Consider the following 17,876-nt stretch of genomic DNA (forward strand, 5'->3'; position numbering starts at 1 on the left):
TTTTTATAAACTTTATTAATGTGAGTCCTGCCTTGAGAGTGGTGATTTCTGTGTCCAAAAGGCCGTAAGCCATAATATTACATGTATTAGATGTCACTCTTGGGAGATAGTCTACCCAGTTTTTTCCATGGCAAACACATACTCTTATGTTTGCAGATTCTGTCTCTAGTGACATTTACAATTTTTGTTTGAGTTTTTATACTTTACAGTTTACAAAGTGGTTTTGTAGCCAGTGTATCATTTAATTCATTAGACATGGCTGACACTAGAAAGAACATGTGAAAGTTAGGCAAGAAGATTTTTAATTGTTGAAATAGTTTAATTCAGGTGTTTTCTAGGCTAGCTTATATGTTGAGACTAAGATGTATTTAGAAATTAAAAACTGTCATTTTGGAGGGGGTAATGAAGTACAATAGAAAAGCTCATGGACTTTGAATCAGATAAATCTGTCTTTTGATCCTGACTCATTTATCTCACTCATTACCTGTGTGACTTCTAATTTGCTTAACTTTTAAGTGGGAACAATGCCTTTCTCTTACAGGATTTTTCCAAGATTAAAGATGGTATTGAATGCAGTAGATAGTGGCCTATGATGAAAATAATAGCAACAGTTTTACACTAGTGATATCCTTAAATGAGAAAAAGATACACATAAAGAACATGGAACTTTGAGCCCATGACAAATTCCATTCCTCATTATATAAATCTGTAGAACTGTAAGCAAGTTTCCTCATAGATGAAATGAAACATCATTCTGGCTCATCCCTAGGAACTCATCCAGCCTACTAAGATTGTAAAATAAATTAATAATTTAATTGCTTCCTGATTAACCTAAGTAGATTTTTTTATACATCTAAATGTATACATTTTGAGAGAGATAGAGTTCCTACAATGGTAGAGTATACAAAGAAATGGAGTATACAAAGCAGTAAATTCAGGAAGTTCTGCCATGCCTTTTTTCCAATTCTGATATTGCTAAGAGTTGCCTAATTTTAAGGGCACACTTGTGTTTTTTGCATATAAATGGCATATTAAAAACCACCCTTCAGCTTTAGACAAACCAAGTTTTCATTTGGAATCATGCATGTAAAAAGATTTCATTGGAAGGATAAATTTTAAAATGATTATTTCAAACATGATTGTCACAGTTTTCTTTGCAACTTGAGATTTTCATCAATATTTTGCAACTCTAGCAAATGGTTGTTTGCAATGCAAAGGAGCACCTGGGGTGTATTTGTCTAAGTTATTCAAATTTTGTAAATGTTTGTCAGGTTTTTGAACAGAATTATGTCAGTGTGATTCAGTGTCTTGTGTTAAAAAGTATTGCCAATGATGGCCTGAAAATGGCGACCTTGAAGGTATTTTACATTCAATGAGATAAATTCTGGTTACCTCAGGAAGTGTTTGATCTTTAAAACTCCAATAAAATATGCAGTTTAAGGAAATAATCCCACATAGTTATCCTTATTAGCTACATTAATGAGGTCATACCATCTCAGACCTTTGAAAAAAGATCAGAGTTTAAGTACTGTCTCTTTGGAATTTGTGTCAAGAGCTTCTTGAGTAATACAGTTTTCCAACTATATCTTTCTTGCTTACATATGTTTTCTTGCATGTCTGTGTATATGTGTATGTGTAATTTAACAAATTCTGAACCCTTGTAAAATCCCTAATACTGCCTTTTTTTATGGTTCTTACCTAGTACTGGTAGTACTTTCTGGATACTGAGCTTCTGTTACATCAAAAGCATAAAGCAAATTGGCAACATGAAGGCCCAAATGGAAAATGTATTGTGAGAAAAAACAAGAGAGACAGGGTATCTTGGCCCCAGGGGAGCTTCAGAAGACTCTGTATCTCTTGAAATTACATGTAACATTTTAACCTTATACATTTTGTTTAGGAAATGATCTCTAGTTTTCCTAGGAATTTTGAGGCCCGATCACAAGAAAGGTAAAGAACCAGGGATCTAGGGTCAGATTGTGACAGTCATTATTGTGACTAGTTGGGATTTGATTCAGATTACTTATAGGAAGTGCTACTGTTTGTCATAGCTCAGTTTTTCATTTTTAATCCTTTTAATATATATATATTTTTAAAGATTTTATTCATTTATTTGACAGACAGAGATCACAGGTACACAGGCAGGCAGAGAGAGAGAGAGAGAGGAGGAAGCAGGCTCCCCGCTGAGCAGAGAGCCCGATGTGGGGCTTGATCCCAGGACCCTGAGATCATGACCTGAGCCAAAGGCAGAGAGAGGCTTTAACCCACTGAACCACCCAGGCGCCCCCCCCCCCTTTTTTTTTAAAGATTTTGATTTATTTGACAGAGAGAGACAGAACACAAGCAAGGAGGAGTGGGAGAGGGAAAAGCAGGTTTCGTGCCAAGCAGGGAGCCCGATGCGGGGCTCGATCCCAGGGCCCTGGGATCATGACCTGAGTGGAAGGCAGACGCTTAATGACTGAGCCAACCAGGTGCCCCAATATATTTTTGAGAAATTAAAAATTACTATAATTGCATTCATTATTTTAGGATTATAGAAATGTGGCACTAAAGGAAAACTGAAGCTCTTGTAGATCCATAGATGAGTAAACTCAAATGCAGCAAGGACAAATACTTTGAGCATATACCACTAGTTTAATAATAAAAGTAGGCCTGAAGTCAGACTTCACTTGTTTGACTTCCTGTCTACTGTTCTTTCAGTTTCAATAATTACAATTTAGTAGAACAATATTTTCTCAGAAGAAATAGGTTTTTATATATTTCGTAGTTCTTGCTGAAATGAATGAAGTTTTTGCAAAATAAGATGGCTATAGTTTTCCATCTCATATTTAGAGAGGCTACAGTGTGGCTTATTAATTAACTGCTATGTTATTCTTAACCTTTTGCAGCTAGTATATAATAGCAGGTTATAATTTCATTTATTAAAGAAATTGGATTTTCATTATAGTTACATTTCTTCAAAATTTTAAGACATTTATAGTTTTAATTCTGTCTGTCCATGAAATTAAAATGTAGTAGAGCCCAATCCACAGAAAGTTTAAGTTGTTAAAATAAATAAAATTTCTTAGCTGCTTTCATGTAATTGAACATTGCTCTGTGAGACTTATTTTCAGTAATGTTTAAAATGCAAACCTGGTGTCAGCACAATGTATTCATTTTATGTAGTGTCATTAAAAAATCTATAAGTTTATTTGGAAGCAAAACATGCATCTTAAATGTGTTTAGCAGTACAAAACCAGCACAGTACTTGCTTTTCAATTTTTCTTTGAGTGAGAATGTTGACCAAACCATTCCTTACAGTGTTCTTAAGACCTTTCATAGATGGAATCTCCTTCGGTAAAACACTTCTATTTCTCACCCTTCCCCTCTTTGGCTCTAGAAGCTTTTTCTCATTTGTTTCTAACTCCCATCTTTAGTTTTTATAGATTTCTGTTGCACTGATGTATATGATCCTCTACCCTCCTGTTCCCACCATCTTACATTTTACATATTTGACTTGTATATATGTGTGGTTTTCTCCTCTAATTTCACAGTTTTATGCATTAGTGTGTCAGAGTATAGATTTATCTAATTTTTATGTCTGTATTGGTTAAATCCTCATTATAGAATTAACTCTAGGACTAACTTTAGAAGCACCTTATGAAAGGGAAAGGATATGGAAAATAGTAGAGGGTAGTGCAGATAGCTGGAGCGATGAAGATTTCTTGTTTGCTTCTGTAACCCCAGCTCCTAAAACCATGCTGGGGCACATAATAGGTACTCAGTAAATATTTATCCAATGAATGAACTAAAATCATTCCATTTTCAGAAGGGTTGTCTCAGAGAAAACTAAAAATGGTATGTGATTAGTTAATCATATGGAAGATATTGACAATTATTTCTATTCACTCAGGGCTTTTCAAAGAATCAGATTTGGGCAGTGAAAGTTTAAATTAGATTTATATGTTTTGTACTCATTCTTCCCACTGCCACCACATCCATACACATACACGCACACACACACACACACACACACATCCCAAATTCAGTTGATTTTTCCTTCTTGCCCACTTTGTCAATCCTTTGCCTTTTAATTGGCGTCTTTACCTTCATTTTCTTAATTTGCAATTAGAGTTAATTTTCTGAAACAAAGTTGACTGTGTCACCTGCAGTAGCTAACAGGCTACGCGGCCCTTTTGTGCAGCATATAACGTTTATTCCCTGCCACTCCACGGACTGCATGCCTTCCTCTGCTCTAACGCATTGCTCGTTGTTTTCTTGCAAGCATACTGTTGTGACATTATACCTTTATAACATTTTATGTGCTGTTCCTTCTACCTAGAATGCCTTCTTGCCACCAGCACTTTTTTTAAAGGGAGGTTTTAGGTTTTTTTCTCTGAAGATGAGCCGGTCATTGACTATTGGATTTTAGGTACTTGTAGTTAAGCCTTTTAAGGCAAGATTAAGCCAGGTGACCCCAGCCTGATATTTGTAAAGAAATAACTCGATTCTGTTAGGAAAAGGCTGTTTTCTTGGTACCAGATACTGTTCAAGGCCCTGAAGCACCTTCCCTCTTGGAAGGTACTTACACTGTGTACTCTGCTTCCCTAAACATTTTCTCATTTCTACTGATGGTTTTGGGTAAGCAGTTAATGGCAAGAAAATGACCTATAGTAATTTCAATTTCTAATTATCAACAGGTAAAAGAACTTAAACATTCAAACAAACTAGAAATAACAGACATCAAACTGGAGGCAGCAAGAGCTAAGAGTGAGCTAGAAAGAGAAAGAAATAAGATTCAAAGTGAACTGGATGGTAATATATGATTTCCCATGCTTTTTACTATTCTTTTTGCATACAAACAAATTATTAAAATAGATCAAACTGAATTTTTATTTTTGAGCCTAACTGAATTTTAATCTTAGAGCACATATGGATTGTTTTTATTTATGTTGAATGTTCATTTTGCGATGTATCTCTTAAAAAAATCAGTCTTATGTTTATACAGTTATTTGATTAATACATTAATTAAGTGAAACTTTCCAAATGGGATTCCATACTTTCTGCGTTTATAATTGTGAATCTATTTGGATCATGTGATTATTAGTCCCAGATCATTTTAGTCATGTGAGACCATTTTAGTCATGTGAGACCATTTTAAGAACGTAAGGAAGAGGGACACCTGGGTGGCTCAGTCGATTAAGCATCTGCCTTCGGCCCAGGTCGTGATCCCACGGTCCTGGGATCAAGCCCCACATCAGGCTCCTTGCTCAGCAGGGAGCCTGCTTCTCCTTCTGCCTGCCACCCGCCCTGCTTGTGCTCTCTCTCTCTATTCCTGACAAATAAATAAAATCTTAAAAAATAATAATAATACCTTAAGGAAGATAGGTAGATCCTAGGCCCAATTTTTGTTTTTATGTAGACACTAGGCTAGTTACTGAGCCTCATTTGTTTTTAAGCCCCTGTGTAGTCTTAGAATGTCCTTCTCATCAAGATTCCTCAGAATTATATTATTTCTGATTTTTCTTAAAGGGTGTTTAAATAAGCTGCCTTTGGCCTATAACTGCCCTCAAGTTGGTCTTTAGTTGAACTGGCCTCTGTGGTTTCAGGCAGAGCTTATGATAAATTAGTGTTTGCATCATTAATCTCTACTTGATGTTGATTAATGAATTTCTGTGGAGTTTAGGAAGTAATTTTTCAAGGGACGTGAAGAGTTTGTGATCTAGTTATGCATTCTTTTAAAATTTTGTGTTACATATGAATTTGTCTTAGTTATTCCATCTGCAAAATACTTGCCATATCAATATAAGGAAAATTTGTGAATTCATTGGGTAAACTGGAAAGTTTCCAATTTGTATTTCTTTTTTTTAAGATTTTATTTATTTATTTGAGATAGAGAGTGAGAGCAAAAGCATGAGCTGGGAGGCAGAAGGAGAGGGAGAAGCAGACTCCCCACTGAGCAGGGAACCTGATGTGGGGCTTGATCCTAGGACCCCGGCATCATGACCTGAGCCAAAGGCACCTGCCTGACTTAACTGACTGAGCCACTCAGGCACCCTTCCAATTTTTATTTCTATTGATAATCTAGAATGTTAGAATGATAGGTTTTGAAGGGTTCCATGATTTTATTCACTCTACTTTCAACCAGCTTTATGATGATGCTGTCTATGGGGCTAAGGTTACAAAATCCTTTTAGAAGTGGGGTAAATATTTATATCTCTTTGGATATCACCTAGGTTGATGCCCCCAGTTCTCAAGAGTCAAGTGAATAAATATATATAGTCTTTTATTAAAGTGTTTATATATGTATGCTAAATAAAATAATGACAGAATAGTTAACTGAGTTTTAGTCTATTTCATTCTTAAAAGGTTTATTAATAACGTAAAGATCTTTCAGAATACATATTCAGACTTAAATTTCTACGGTCTCTTTAGTTGTCTTACCAGCTTATGGATGCTTGCTGTTATGATTTTTCATCTTAATAACATTGAATACAGCATATCTTTTTCCTTAAAAAAATATTAGGATTACAGTCAGACAATGAAATTCTTAAGTCAGCTGTCGAACACCACAAAGCTCTCCTAGTAGAAAAGGATCGTGAATTAATACGTAAAGTACAAGCTGCCAAGGAAGAAGGTTATCAAAAACTTGTGGTATTACAAGATGAAAAGTAAGTACTTAATTACCTTATTTTGTGTTCAGTCTCCTTGCAAATGAAAACATTTTGCTGTCATAGCATCCTCATTGTAGTTCTTATAACATAATTATCATCTGTTGTTTTAGGATAGAACTTGAGAACAGATTAGCGGATTTAGAGAAAATGAAAGTGGAACATGATGTCTGGAGGCAATCTGAAAAGGATCAGTGTGAAGAGAAATTGCGGGCTTCACAGATGGCAGAAGAGTCGGCCAGAAGGGAACTTCAGAGTATTAGGTTATCTATGCGTATATATATTTTAAACTTCATTTTGGAATAATCTTAGAGCTAATAAAACATTGTAAAAGTCATACACAGAATTCCTACCTGACCTTCACTGAGATCTCTAAAGCTTGACATCTTATATAACCATATTACAATAATCAAAGCTAAGATACTAACATTAATATAATCAGGAAATAAATAGTACTGTATCAAACCTATAGATTTTACTCAAATTTTACCAGTTGTCCTACTGATATCCTTCTTCTGGTCCAAGATCCGGTCCAGAATCATACATTGCCTTTACTTGAAGACTGCTGACCAATTATTTTAGAGATTGTCCCTCAATTTGAGTTTGTCTTAAATTCTTTATGATTAAATTCAGGTTATATATTTTTAGCAAAAATAACACCAAAATCAAAGTCATGTGTCTTCAGTGCATTATATTAGGAGTTATATTACTTGTTCCCTTACTGGTGATGTTCACTTTGTTTGGTTAAGGTGATGTTGGCCAGATTTTTCCAGTATAAAATGACTGTTTTTTTCTCTTTGTGATATATAATTATCTTATGGGGAAATACTTTGAGACTATGTAAATTTTTTGGTCATACTTTCTCATCATACATTCTTCCACTAATCTTAGCACCCAATGACCAAATCTGAGACAGTTTGAGCAAAGAAATAAGTTATAATAAAATGTTATAATCCATAGGATAAAATAAAAATCTATGTGTCTAGATGACATAATGTATAATATTTAGAAGGAAAGCTCTTTTCAGGAGAATTCCAACTAACAAACATAGAAAAAATGACGGAAATAGGAAAAGATCATTTGGCAAACACTATAGTAGAAATGATAGGCATGATGTTGCAAATTTTCAAAGGTTTTCATCATCTCTGCAGACAGTCATCATTTTTCCTCTCTTACCCTATTAATATTGTGTGTTAATGGATTTCTTAATCTTGAACCAACCTCAACTTCTGGAGTAATTATCTGTTTATTCTATAGAAAACAATCTGTTAAGCTCTCTGTCTCTATTGGGATCAATTTTGATGATCTGTGTTTTCATAAGAAATTATTTCATCTTGGTTTTCAAATTTGTCTGCATAGAGGTCTGAAGAATAGTTTTTATTTTTCAATTTGTTGTTTTAATGAATGCTTACTTTCCCCGGGTTTATTTCTTATTTATATATGTGTTTTCTTCCTCTATTTGTTAATCTAGTCGGCTAGTGCTTTGTTGATTTTATTCTTCTTATTGTGATAAAATATACATAACAAAATTCACTATTTTAATCACTTTAAGCATACAGTTCAGTATTTTTTTAAACTAGGAATTTGATTTATGGAGTCAACTGTTTTTTTATTTCCTACCTCATTAATTTCTACTTTCTTCTTCTTTCTGTGTTTTTCTGCCGTTAAGAAGTTTTTATAGTTTTATTAGTGTTTAATGTATGTAAAATAAAATTCACCCACTTAAATAATGTGCAGCGTGGTGCCTTTTGGTAATTGTATTAAGTTTTGTAATCATCACCACCATAGTAAAAGCAAAGAACAGTTCTATTACCCTAAAAGTTTCCCCGTGTCTCTTTGCACTTGACCTTTCCTCTGATCCCCAGCCTTTATCCATGTTGTTGCATATATCAGTATTTCATTCCTTTCTGTTGCTGATTAATATTCCATTGAATGGATGTAACATGATTTGTTTATTCATTTTCCTTTTTTTTTTTTAAGATTTTATTTATTTATTTATTTTTTGACAGAGACAGAGATCACAAGTAGGCAGAGAGGCTAGCAGAGAGAGAAGGAAGCAGGCTCCCTGCTGAGCAGAGAGCCCGATGCGGGGCTCGATCCCAGGATACTGGGATTATGACCTGAGCCTAAGGCAGAGGCTTTAACCCACTGAGCCACCCAGGCGCCCCTATTCATTTTCCTTTTGATGGGCAGCTATTTGGGTTGTTATTAGTTTGGGGCTACTATGATTAATGTTACTGTGAACATTCGTGTAGAAGTCTTTGGGCATACAATTTTATTTCCCTTGGTTAAATATCTAGGAATGACATTGCTGAGTGATGACATATAGCAATACTGTTCTGCAACATATATAGCAAAACTGTTTTACAGAGTGATCATGCTGTTTTTCATTCCCATAGCAACGTATGAGAGTTCCCCTACGACAGTTCCATTTGATTCACACATCTTGCTGACACTTGTTATTGTCAGTCTTTTTAACCTAACTCTAGTGGATGTGTAGTAATATATCATTGTGGTCTTAATTTGATTTTCCCCAATGACTAATGATGTTTAGCATCTCGTCATACGGATTTTTGAAGTATTCATCCACATATTTTGCCCATATTTAAAATTAGGATGTTATTTTCATATTGAGTTGTAACAGCGCTTTATTTTGCATACAAGCCCTTGGTGAGATACATATTTGACAGGTATGTTCTAAGTCTATGGATCGCTTTGTTTATTTTAATTGTGTCTATTGAAAGCAAAATTTATTTTGACAAAGTCAGTTTTATAATTTCTTTTCTTTTCTAGTTTGTGTGTGTGTGTGTGGTTTTTTTTTTTTTTTTGGAAAGCTTTGCCTGATCTTGTGTCACAAAGATTTCTATTTTGTTTTCTTCTAAAAGATTAGTATTTTGTTTCTTATGTTTGGGTTTTATGATCTAGTTCATGTTAATTTCTGTGTAGTGTGAGGTGATGATAGACAATCATTTTTTATTTCCATATAGGTATCCAGTTGTTCCAACATCATTTGTTGAAGGCTGTCTTTTCCTCCATTGAATTGTTTTGGTTCCTTTGTTAAAAATCAGTTGACCATTAAGTGTCTGTTTCTGGACTCCGTCCCATTGCATTGATCCATTTGTCCCTCTTCACATGAATATCACACTGTCTTGACCACAGTGGCTTTATAGTAAGTTTGATGCAGGTAGTGCAAGTCCTCCACCTTGTTCTTTCTTGTGAAGATTGTTTTGGCTCTTCTAAGTCCTTTGCCTTTCCATATAAATTTTAAAATCAGCCTAACACCTTTTTCAAAAAGGCTTGTTAGGGTTTTGATTGGAATTATAATGAATCTGTAGCTCAGTTTGAGAAGAGTTGTCATCTCAACAATACTGAGCCTATCCAATCCATGAATATAGCATGTCTCTTAAAGAAGAGACATCATCAGATCATCTTTAATTTCTATCATCAGTGCTTTATAGTTTTCATTGAATATGTCATGCATATCTTATGTTACATTTTATTCCTCAGAATTTTTATGTGATTATAAATGGGAGCGGTTTTTAAAAAAAATTTCACTTTCTGGGGTGTGTGGGTGGCTCAGTGGGTTAAGCCTCTGCCTTCAGCTCAGGTCATGGTCTCAGGGTCCTGGGCTCGAGCCCCACATTGGCTCTCTGCTCAGTGGGGAGCCTGCTTTCCCCGCCCCCCCGCCTGCCTCTCTGCCTACTTGTGATCTCTGTCAAGTGGATAAATAAAATCTTAAAAATAAAAAAATTCACTTTCTGTTTATTACTGGCATGTGGAAATATAGTTAGTGGATTTTTATGTATGGACCTTGAGTCCTGTGACCCTACTAAACTCATGTATTTTCTACTAGCTGCTTTGTAGATTTTGAGTTTTCTAAGATCATGTTATATATTTTATGCTTTCTTTTAATTTATTTTTTTGTTTTATTTTGAATTGGGAATTTACTCAACAAGTGTTCTTCATTTTTGTTGGTAAAGTTTCTAGTTTGAGATTTTTCTTATCCCTGTTTTAGGTATATTAAGTATATTCTCTAGTGTTTTAATTACTATCTTTTAGGATTTTCTAATTTGAATTTACATTTTCCTTTTCACCCAAGAATTAATAGATGTATTAATAGAAGGTGTAGTTGTTTAATAAGAGATGAAATTAATAGTTTGCTGGGACTGTCATAATAAAGTACTACCATCAAGAGGGTTTAGACAATAGAAATTAATTTTCTGATAGTTCTGGACATTAGAAATTTGAGATCTCAAGGTATTGTCAGATTTAGTTTTTCCTGAGGCCTCTTTTGTTGTTGGCTTATAGATGGTTACTTTCTTGCTCTGTCCCCATACTGCCTTTCCTTTGTGTGCCTGGGTCTAGTACCTTTCCATCTTCTTATGAGGATACCAGTCATATGGATTAGGATTCACCCAGATAGCTTTATTTAACCTTAGTTACCTCTTTAAAGGTCCTGTCTCCAAATGCATTCACATTCTAAAATACTCCGGTTGAGATGTCAACATACAAATTTTGGGGAGACACAGGTCAGTTCGTAACAGAAGGTTTTTTAATTTCCAGCTGGGAGGCTTTTTAAATTTATAGTTTTATTGCATTGTAATCAGAGAATATTGTTTCTATTATTTCTAATTTACAGAATGCATTGATTTTGTGTGTGTGTGTGTGTGTGTGTGTGACATAATATATTAGGGCGAGGTCTAGGATTAAGCAAGTGAGACACTCAGGGTAAAAAATTTAAGGAGACACTCTTTTGTGTCAACACTGAACATGCTCTAAAGTGAGCTTTAAATTCCAGTATACTTAACGTACAGTGTTTTATTAATTTCATTACTTGGGAAAAATTACTTCAGGCAGAGATATATGTATTATTTACTCATGTCAGTTTTTATGAATGATTACTTTAAATGTTGACTGCTACAATTCTAGAGTCATAAATCTGTAGTGGATTTGGAGAGCCAATTTTGTTGTACTCTTCACTTTTAGAGGAGTACTTTTTTTTTTTTCTTTCACCGTTCTACACAGGTGAAGCTTTTTTTGTTTACTTCTCCTTGACAATATCTAGAAAGGAGAGAGATAATCTCCCCAGAAAAATCCCACTCTAATGTTTTATCCTATTATGATTCCACAGTTTAGCCAGTTAAAATGTTTTCTGTGAGAATTTAAGCCTAATTCTCCTGGTTTGGTTTCTGTTGACATCGTGATAGTTACTACTTGGAGACAATAACGAACATGGCCCTTAGGGTTGTTTGTTTGTTTGTTTTTTGCTATATAAAATAGCATTCATTTCTTCAGCTTTTCTTTAACAGAAGTAATTTTCTTTTCCATTAGTCACTTTGATAATTTTTTTGATTTCTCTTCAGTTTCTCCAGATCATTTATAATGTATAATTGACCCTGACTTATGTTAAAATGAGGACATAGTAACTAACATAAAATATAGCAGAAAGAGTAATTCGCAAAATTTATATGACTTTTTAAAAAATATTTTATTTATTTGACAGAACACAAGCAGGGGGAGCGGCAAACAGAGGGAGAGGGAGAAGCAGGCTCCCCAAGGAGCAGGGAGCCTGATGTAGGTCTAGATCCCAGGACTCTGGGATCATGACCCGAGCTAAAGGCAGTCACTTAACCAACTGACGTGCCCAGGCGACCCTATACCACTTCTTTTTTTAATGGTCTGCAATTGTGTTTTTCTCATGGCAGTTCTGATTTTCTAATTTATAAGTCTACCTACATAAACTGGATCTATTTTGGTCATTTATTAAAATAATCATGATTGTAAGCTTGTCTTATTTAGAATTTATAATAGGTCAGCAAGAGACTACCTGTAGAGAAAAAGGTCTTGCTTAAAGAGCTGAAAAGTCTCAGTCATATAAACCAGAATTATCCATTTATTTACAAACAACAAATATCTGTGATAAGTAGGATTAATTACTGCTTTCACAGATGCTTTAAATTATTAATTATATACTAGTGTCCTGTCCTCATTAAAGTAGTTTCTTCTTAAATTACATTATTAAATAACAAAATTGTTACTCTCTTTTTTTAATTTTTAATTTTTTAATTTAAAAATCTTTAATTTTAATTTTTAATTTTTTAATTTTAATTTTTTAAAAAATTTTAACATATAATGTGTTACTAGCCCCAGGGATATAGGTTTGTGAATTGCGAGGTTTACACACTTCACAGCACTCACCATAGCACATACCCCCCCTCAATGTCCATAACCCCACCACCCTCTCCCTACCCCCCTCCCCCCGGCAACCCTCAGTTTGTTTTGTGAGATTAAGAGTCTCTTATGGTTTGTCTCCCTCCCAATCCCATCTTGTTTCATTTATTCTTTTCCTACCCCCCAAACCCCCCACGTTGCATCTCCCCTTCCTCATATCAGGGAGATCATATGATAGTTGTCTTTCTCCGATTGACTTATTTCACTAAGCATAATACCCTCTGGTTCCATCCACGTCATCGCAAATGGCAAGATTTCATTTCTTTTGATGGCTGCATAGTATTCCATTGTATATATATACCACATCTTCTTTATCCATTCATCCGTTGATGGACATCTAGGTTCTTTCCATAGTTTGGCTATTGTGGACATTGCTGCTATAAACATTCGGGTGCACATGCCCCTTTGGATCACTACATTTGTATCTTTAGGGTAAATACCCAGTAGTGCAATTGCTGGGTTGTAGGATAGCTCTATTTTCAACTTTTTGAGGAACCTCCATGCTGTTTGCCAGAGTGGTTGTGCCAGCTTGCATTCCCATCAACAGTGTAGGAGGGTTCCCCTTTCTCTGCATCCTCGCCAGCATCTGTCATTTCCTGATTTGTTAATTTTAGCTATTCTGACTGGTGTGAGGTGGTATCTCATTGTGGTTTTGATCTGTGTTTCCCTGATGCTGAGTGATGTGGAGCATTTTTTCATGTGTCTGTTGGCCAGACACATAGATGTCTTCTTTGCAGAAATGTCTGTTCATATCCTCTGCCCATTCTTGATTGGATTATTTGTTCTTTGGGTGTTGAGTTTGATAAGTTCTTTATAGATTTTGGATACTAGCCCTTTATCTGATATGTCGTTTGCAAATATCTTCTCCCATTCTGTCAGTTGTCTTTTGGTTATGTTAACTGTTTCCTTTGCTGTGCAAAAGCTTTTGATCTTGATGAAGTCCCTATAGTTCATTTTTGCCCTTGCTTCCCTTGCCTTTGGAGATGTTCCTAGGAAGCAGTTGCTGCAGCTGAGGTCGAAGAGGTTGTTGCCTGTGTTCTCCTCAAGGGTTTTGATGGATTCCTTTCTCACATTGAGGTCCTTCATCCATTTTGACTCTATATTCGTGTGTGGTGTAAGGAAATGGTCCAGTTTCATTTTTCTGCATGTGGCTGTCCCATTTTCCCAACACCATCTGTTGAAGAGAATTTTTTCCATTGGACATTCTTTCCTGCTTTGTCGAAGATTAGTTGACCATAGAGTTGAGGTTCTATTTTTGGGCTCTCTATTCTGTTCCATTGATTTATGTGTCTGTTTTTGTGCCAGTACCATATTGTGTTGATGATGACAGCTTTGTCATAGAGCTTGAAGTCTGTAATTGTGATGCCACCAACTTTGGCTTTCTTTTTCAATATTCCTCTGGCTATTCGAGGTCTTTTCTGGTTCCTTATAAATTTTAGGATTATTTGTTCCATTTCTTTGAAAAAGAAAGGTGGTATTTTGATAGGGATTGCATTAAATGTGTAGATTGCTTTAGGTAGCATAGACATTTTCACAATATTTGTTTTCCCAGTCCATGAGCATGGAACATTTTTCCATTTCTTTGTGTCTTCCTTAATTTCTTTCATGAGTACTGTATAGTTTTCTGAGTATAGATTCTTTGCCTCTTTGGTTTGTTATCTATGTATCTTATTCCTAGGTATCTTATGGTTTTGGGTACAATTGTAAATGGGATTGACTCCTTAATTTCTCTTTCTTCTGTCTTATTGTTAGTGTAAAGAAATGCAACTGATTTCTGTGCATTGATTTTATATCCTGACACTTTACTGAATTCCTGTACAAGTTCTAGCAGATTTGGAGTGGAATCTTTTGAGTTTTCCATGTATAGTAGCATATCATCTGCAAAGAGTGAGAGTTTGACTTCTTTGCCGATTTGGATGCCTTTAATTTCTTTTTGTTGTCTGATTGCTGAGGCTAGGACTTCTAGTACTATGTTGAATAGCAGTGGTGATAATGGACATCCCTACCGTGTTCCTGACCTTAGCCGAAAAGCTCTCAGTTTTTCTCCATTGAGAATGATATTTGTGGTGGGTTCTTCATAGATGACTTTGATGATATTGAGGTATGTGCCCTCTATCCCTACACTTTGAAGAGTTTTGATCAGGAAAGGATGCTCTACTTTGTCAAATGCTTTTTCAGCATCTATTGAGAGTATCTTATGGTTCTTATTCTTTCTTTTATTAATGTATTGTATCACATTGATTGATTTGCAGATGTTGAACCAACCTTGCAAGCCTGGAATAAATCCCACTTGGTCATGGTGAATAATCCTTTTAATGTACTGTTGGATCCTATTGGCTAGTATTTTGGTGAGAATTTTCAAATCTGTGTTCATCAAGGATATTGGTCTGTAATTCTCTTTTTTGATGGGGCATTGTCTGGTTTTGGGATCAAGGCATCATAAATTAGTTTGGAAGTTTTCCTTTCATTTCTATTTTTTGGAACAGTTTCAGGAGAATAGGAATTAATTCTTCTTTAAATGTTTGGTACAATTCCCCTGGGAAGCCGTCTGGCCCTGGGCTTTTGTTTGTTGGGAGATTTTTGATGACTGCTTCAATCTCCTTACTGGTTTTCTATTTCTTCCTGGTTCAGTTGTGGTAGTTTATATGTCTCTAGGAATGCATCCTTTTCTTCCAGATCATCAAATTTGCTCCTATGTTCTTATAATTGTATTTCTTTGGTGTTGGTTGTGATTTCTCCTCTTTCATTCATGATTTTATTAATTTGGGTCCTTTCTCTTTTCTTTTTGATAAGTCTGGCCAGGGGTTTATCAATCTTATTAATTCTTTCAAAGAACCAGCTCCTAGTTTCATTATTTGTTCTGTTGTTTTTTTGGTTTCTATTTCATTGATTTCTGCTCTGATCTTTATTATTTCTCTTCTCCTGCTGCTTTTAGGCTTTCTTTGTTGTTCTTTCTCCAGCTCCTTTAGGTGTAGGGTTAGGTTGTGTATTTGAGACCTTTCTTGTTTCTTGAGAAAGGCTTGTATCGCTATATATTTTCCTCTCAGGACTGCCTTTCCTGGGTCCCACAGATTTTGAACCATTGTGTTTTCATTATCATTTGTTTCCATGAATTTTTTCAATTCTTCTTTAATTTCCTGGTTGACCCATTCATTCTTTAGAAGGATGCTCTTTAGTCTCCAGGTATTTGGGTTCTTTCCAAATTTCCTCTTGCGATTGAGTTCTAGCTTCAGAGCACTGTGGTCTGAAAATATGCAGGGAATGATCCCAATCTTTTGATACCGGTTGAGACCTGATGTATGACCCAGGATGTGATCTATTCTGGAGAATGTTCCATGTGCACTAGAGAAGAATGTGTATTCTGTTGCTCTGGGATGGAATGTTCTGAATATATCTGTGATGTCCATCTGGGCCTTTATTTAAGGCCTTTATTTCCTTGTTGATCTTTTGCTTGGATGATTTGTCTGTTTCAGTGAGGGGAGTGTTAAAGTCCCCTACTATTATTGTATTATTGTTGATTAGTTTCTTTGATTTTGTTATTAATTGGTTTGTATAGTTAGCTGCTCCCACGTTAGGGGCATAGATATTTAAAATTGTTAGATCTTCTTGTTGGACAGACCCTTTGAGTATGATATAGTGTCCTTCCTCATCTCTTATTATAATCTTTGGCTTAAAATCTAATTGATCTGATATAAGGATTGCCACCCCAGCTTTCTTTTCATGTCCATTAGCATGGTACATTGTTTTCCACCCCCTCACTTTAAATCTGGAGGTGTCTTTGGGTCTAAAATGAGTTTCTTGTAGACAGCATATTGATGGGTTTTGTTTTTTTATCCATTCTGATCACCTGTGTCTTTTGATTGGGGCATTTAGCCCATTTACATTCAGGGTAACTATTGAGAGATATGAATTTAGTGCCATTGTATTGCCTGTAAGGTGACTGTTACTGTATATTGTCTCTGCTCCTTTCTGATCTACTACTTTTAGGCTCTCTCTTTGCTTAGAGGACCCCTTTCTATTTCCTGTAGAGCTGGTTTGGTGTTTACAAATTCTTTTAGTTTTTGTTTGTCCTGGAAGCTTTTTATCTCTCCTTCTATTTTCAACGATAGCCTAGCTGGATATAGTATTCTTGGCTGCGTGTTTTTCTCATTTAGAGCTCTGAATATATCATTTCAGTTCTTTCTGGCCTGCCAGGTCTCTGTGGATAAGTCTGCTGCAAGTCTAATATTTTTACCATTTTATGTTACAGACTTCTTGTCCGGGGCTGCTTTCAGGATTTTCTCTTTGTTGCTAAGACTTACAAATTTTACTATTAGATGACGGGGTGTGGACCTATTCTTATTGATTTTGAAGGGGGTTCTCTGCACCTCATGGATTTTGATGCTTGTTCCCTTTGCCATATTAGGGAAATTCTCTACAATAATTTGCTCCAATATACCTTCTGCTCCCCTCTCTCTTTCTTCTTCTGGAGTCCCAATTATTCTAATGTTGTTTCGTCCTATGGTATCATTTATCTCTCAAATTCTTTCCTCATGGTCCAGTAGTTGTTTGTCTCTCTTTTGCTCAGCTTCTTTATTCTCTGTCATTTGGTCTTCTATATCACTAATTCTCTCTTCTGCCTCATTTATCCTAGCAGTAAGAGCCTCCGTTTTTGAGTGCACCTCATTAATAGCTTTTTTTATTTCAACTTCGTTAGATTTTATTTCTTTTATTTCTCCGGAAAGGGCTTTTATTTCTCTAGACAGAGTTTCTCTAATATCTTCCATGCCTTTTTTGAGCCCAGCTAGCACCATGATAATTGTCATTCTGAACTCTAGATCAGACATATTACCAATGTCCATATTGATTAAGTCCCTAGCCTTCAGTACTGCCTCTTGTTCTTTTTTTTGTGTTGAGTTTTTCCACCTTGTCATTTTATCCCAATAAGAATATATATGAAGGAGGGAATAAAATACTAAAAGTGTGGCAAAGACCCCAGGAAAATGTGCTTTACCC

At 35.4% G+C, this 17,876-nt stretch overlaps 1 protein-coding gene across 1 annotated transcript in view; it reads left to right on the top strand.

Annotated features, from left to right (window-relative positions):
• The window catches only part of CEP83 (centrosomal protein 83), a 136,532-nt gene that overhangs the window by 91,083 nt on the left and 27,573 nt on the right, over positions 1-17,876 (top strand). The window contains exons 8-10 of the mRNA XM_080811989.1: positions 4,680-4,794; positions 6,506-6,650; positions 6,764-6,913. Coding sequence (XP_080668115.1) covers positions 4,680-4,794; positions 6,506-6,650; positions 6,764-6,913 — 410 coding nt within the window. The remainder of the gene's footprint in view (positions 1-4,679; positions 4,795-6,505; positions 6,651-6,763; positions 6,914-17,876) is intronic.

The sequence above is a fragment of the Martes martes genome (assembly GCF_963455335.1).
Source record: "Martes martes genome assembly, chromosome: 8".
Lineage (NCBI taxonomy): Eukaryota > Metazoa > Chordata > Mammalia > Carnivora > Mustelidae > Martes > Martes martes.